Source organism: Ascaphus truei, chromosome 5 (genome assembly GCF_040206685.1).
Source record: "Ascaphus truei isolate aAscTru1 chromosome 5, aAscTru1.hap1, whole genome shotgun sequence".
Taxonomy (NCBI): Eukaryota; Metazoa; Chordata; class Amphibia; order Anura; family Ascaphidae; genus Ascaphus; species Ascaphus truei.
Window position 1 is genome coordinate 178,648,523 of NC_134487.1, and position 3,853 is coordinate 178,652,375.

The following is a 3,853-nucleotide window of genomic DNA, read 5'->3' on the forward strand; positions in this document are numbered from 1 at the left end:
AGGCTCTCAGTGGCGGAGGCTCAGATCTCTGTGAGCCAACAGGTAATATCAGCACCTGTAGACTCTTCACATAAAAGGGAAAGAGGGTTACACAGGTATAGAGGTCCTGTCCCCTTGTCTTGCTGTCAGCATACAGTCCTTTTGTGTGCATCAAAACATCCTATTTTCCTCAGGTCAGCCCAGTAGTGGGCTAAGGAAATCTCTGCAATCCTCTTTCTCCTTATGTCAGCCCAAATGTGAGCTAAGGAATCTCTCTCCTGTTTCTCACATCAGGCTTTTCTAAAAGTCCTAATCAGCCAGGTGGAGTCTGGCTGTTTTACAGTGTGCAATTAACCAGCACACTGCTGGATTTAGAGGCAGTTTCTCTCAAACAGTGATAAGTCCCTGTTACAGGGACACAAATAATGACTGTTGTACTACAAAAGTTCCTGGCTCCTATTATTCTACCGCCTTGCTACCTCATCACCCAGCCGCCTGAATCCAGCCCAAGTCAAGGTAACCCATGCGGAGTAGCCATATATAACTCAGCGATGTAATCGGCCTAGAAGTTGGACAAGGAGGGTTACATTTGGCTCCCAATGTCTAGCTGGGCAAGCAAGAGAAAGAAAGGGGAGGCACTCCCCCCACACCTGAGTCCGCAGCCCTGCCACTCTCGACAACGACATTTTCCACACAAAGGACCGTACATTTAAACCATTCACCATGCCGTTAACCCCCTGGTTCCTGGAAGTGCTGGAACCAGGCTACAGAATATATTATCAGCCCAATGCGGACACAGAACAGATACCGCATTGGTACAATAAACTGTAGATAAATAAATACATCATATTATTGACAGGTAGTGTATGTATATCTAAGTCTATCCATTTTGTGTGTATGTGTGGATAAATGTGTGCATATTTGAATCTATATATGTACAAGTGAATGGATACACGCGCGTTTGTACTTATTTTTGCCTTATTGGTCCTTATAATGGGCATTTACCCTATGTTTCTTTTGTGGGCTCTTAATACTAGTTCCTCAGCCACTGCCCATTGTACTGTGCTGCCTCACTTTGGGCAATGATAGCAGTTTGTAATGTATGTATTAAGTGATCCTACACAGTGCAGTAAATATACTCAATTTCCACATTTATTTTGCTCATATCCCATGGTTGCACGGTAAATCGTCATCTGCGCCGCTGGTGTAGTGGTATCATGCAAGATTCCCATTCTTGCGACCCGGGTTCGATTCCCGGGCGGCGCACTTACTTTTGTCTTTTGATAACAAAAAGTATATATATTGTTTTCTTTATTTATTTATTTAGATATGAATCTTTTTCATTCAATTGTTCAAAAACATCTATCGATTTTCTGTCAAATTATTTTGTAAGTATGATTTTTTTAATGTAAGCAGGCGTTTGGCAGGGGCACCCCTAGGCCTCAGTCCTCGGCCCGCGCCTGCGCCATTCCCCGCCGCCGCCATCTTGTGACGGTTTAGCTTTCTTGTATTGTTCGTGGCCGGGGTGGTGGGAGCCGGCGGCCGCGGAGCGGAGAGCGGGGGAGCGATACGCAGGGACACAGCGACCAACCGAGCGGCAAGGCGGGACCGGGCCGGCCGTGACACTCTGCTCCTTACCGCGCCCGCACCACCCGCTGCTATCCCGCCGTACCCCGCAGGACACACCGGGGCTCAGGGCCCGGAGCAGCGCCATGGACGACGACCTGCCCAAAACCCTGTGAGTCCCCGACCCCCGTGTCCTACCGATTGCTTAATATCCCTGGCATTATTACTAATATATCCCCTGTCATAGGGTGAGAGGCTCAGCAGCGGCACTGGGCTCCCCTTGTATTTATGCTTAATTACTTGTTTTTTCTTCCTTGTTCACTCTTGTCTTTTTTCACCCCCCCCTTCCTTTTCTCTACTCACCCCCTCTTTTTCCCCTCACCCCCTCTTTTTCCCCTCACCCCCTCTTTTTCCCCTCACCCCCTCTTTCTCCCCTCACCCCCCCTTCGCTCCCCTCACCCCCCCCTTCTCCCCCCTCTCTCTCTCCTCGCCCCCCCCCCTTTTTCTCCTCGCCCCCCCCTCTCCTCGCCCCCCTTTCTCTCCTCGCCCCCCTTTCTCTCCTCGCCCCCCTTTCTCTCCTCGCCCCCCCTTTCTCTCCTCGCCCCCCCTTTCTCTCCTCGCCCCCCCCCTTTCTCTCCTCGCCCTCCCCTTCTCTCCTCGCCCCCCCCTTCTCTCCTCGCCCCCCCCTTTCTCTCCTCACCCCCCCCTTCTCTCCTCGCGCCCCCCTTTCTCTCCTCGCCCCCCCCTTTCACTCCTCGCCCCCCCCTTTCACTCCTCGCCCCCCCCTTCTCTCCTCGCCCCCCCCCTTCTCTCCTCGCCCCCCCCCTTCTCTCCTCGCCCCCCCTTCTCTCCTCGCCCCCCCCTTCTCTCCTCGCCCCCCCCTTCTCTCCTCGCCCCCCCTTCTCTCCTCGCCCCCCCCTTCTCTCCTCGCCCCCCCTTCTCTCCTCGCCCCCCCTTCTCACCTCGCCCCCCCTTCTCACCTCGCCCCCCCTTCTCACCTCGCCCCCCCTTCTCACCTCGCCCCCCCTTCTCACCTGGCCCCCCCTTCTCACCTCGCCCCCCCTTCTCTCCTCGCCCCCCGTCTCTCCTCGCCCCCCCGTCTCTCCTCGCCCCCCCCGTCTCTCCTCGCCCCCCCCGTCTCTCCTCGCCCCCCCGTCTCTCCTCGCCCCCCCCTTCTCTCCTCGCCCCCCCCTTCTCTCCTCGCCCCCCCCTTCTCTCCTCGCCCCCCCCCCTTCTCTCCTCGCCCACCCTTCTCTCCTCGCCCCCCCCTTCTCTCCTCGCCCCCCCTTCTCTCCTCGCCCCCCCCTTCTCTCCTCGCCCCCCCTTCTCTCCTCGCCCCCCCTTCTCACCTCGCCCCCCCCATCTCACCTCGCCCCCCCTTCTCTCCTCGCCCCCCCCGTCTCTCCTCGCCCCCCCGTCTCTCCTCGCCCCCCCTTCTCTCCTTGCCCCCCCCTTCTCTCCTCGCCCCCCTTTTCTCTCCTCGCCCCCCCTTTCTCTCCTCGCCCCCCCTTTCTCTCCTCGCCCCCCCTTTCTCTCCTCGCCCCCCCTTTCTCTCCTCGCCCCCCCTTTCTCTCCTCGCCCCCCCTTTCTCTCCTCGCCCCCCCTTTCTCTCCTCGCCCCCCCCTTCTCTCCTCGCCCCCCCCTTCTCTCCTCGCCCCCCCTTCTCTCCTCGCCCCCCTTCTCTCCTCGCCCCCCTTCTCTCCTCGCCCCCCCTTCTCTCCTCGCCCCCCTTCTCTCCTCGCCCCCCCCTTTCTCTCCTCGCCCCCCCTTTCTCTCCTCGCCCCCCCTTTCTCTCCTCGCCCCCCCTTTCTCTCCTCGCCCCCCCTTTCTCTCCTCGCCCCCCCTTTCTCTCCTCGCCCCATTTTTCTCTCCTCGCCCCCTTTTTCTCTACTGACCCCCCCTTTCTCTCCTGACCCCCCCTTTCTCTCCTCGCCCCCCCTTTCTCTCCTCGCCCCCCCTTTCTCTCCTGACCCCCCCTTTCTCTCCTGACCCCCCCTTTCTCTCCTGACCCCCCCTTTCTCTCCTGACCCCCCCTTTCTCTCCTGACCCCCCCTTTCTCTCCGCCCCCCCCTTTCTCTCCGCCCCCCCTTTCTCTCTTCCCCCCCTTTCTCTCCTCGCCCCCCCTTTCTCTCCTCGCCCCCCTTTCTCTCCTCGCCCCCCCTTCTCTCCTCGCCCCCCCTCTTTCTCTCCTCGCCCCCCCCCTCTTTCTCTCCTCGCCCCCCCCCTCTGTCTCTCCTCGCCCCCCCCTCTTTCTCTCCTCGCCCCCCCCCTCTTTCTCTCCTCGCCCCCCCCCTCTTTCTCTCCTCGC

The 3,853-nt window shown here is 58.9% G+C and overlaps 1 protein-coding gene and 1 non-coding gene across 3 annotated transcripts in view; both read left to right on the forward strand.

Moving 5' to 3' along the window:
* The first annotated feature begins 1,174 nt into the window (after positions 1–1,174).
* Positions 1,175–1,245, forward strand: TRNAG-CCC (transfer RNA glycine (anticodon CCC)). Its single transcript has one exon. It is a non-coding gene; the product is annotated as a tRNA-Gly (tRNA).
* Positions 1,246–1,441: 196 nt separating this feature from the next.
* TIA1 (TIA1 cytotoxic granule associated RNA binding protein) overlaps positions 1,442–3,853 on the forward strand; it is a 29,069-nt gene continuing 26,657 nt past the window's right edge. The window contains exon 1 of one of the 2 annotated variants that reach the window (XM_075601336.1): positions 1,442–1,717. In XM_075601336.1, the coding sequence (XP_075457451.1) occupies positions 1,692–1,717 (26 nt within the window). In that variant the 5' untranslated portion in view covers positions 1,442–1,691. The remainder of the gene's footprint in view (positions 1,718–3,853) is intronic. The other variant, XM_075601337.1, reaches the window with a different exon arrangement.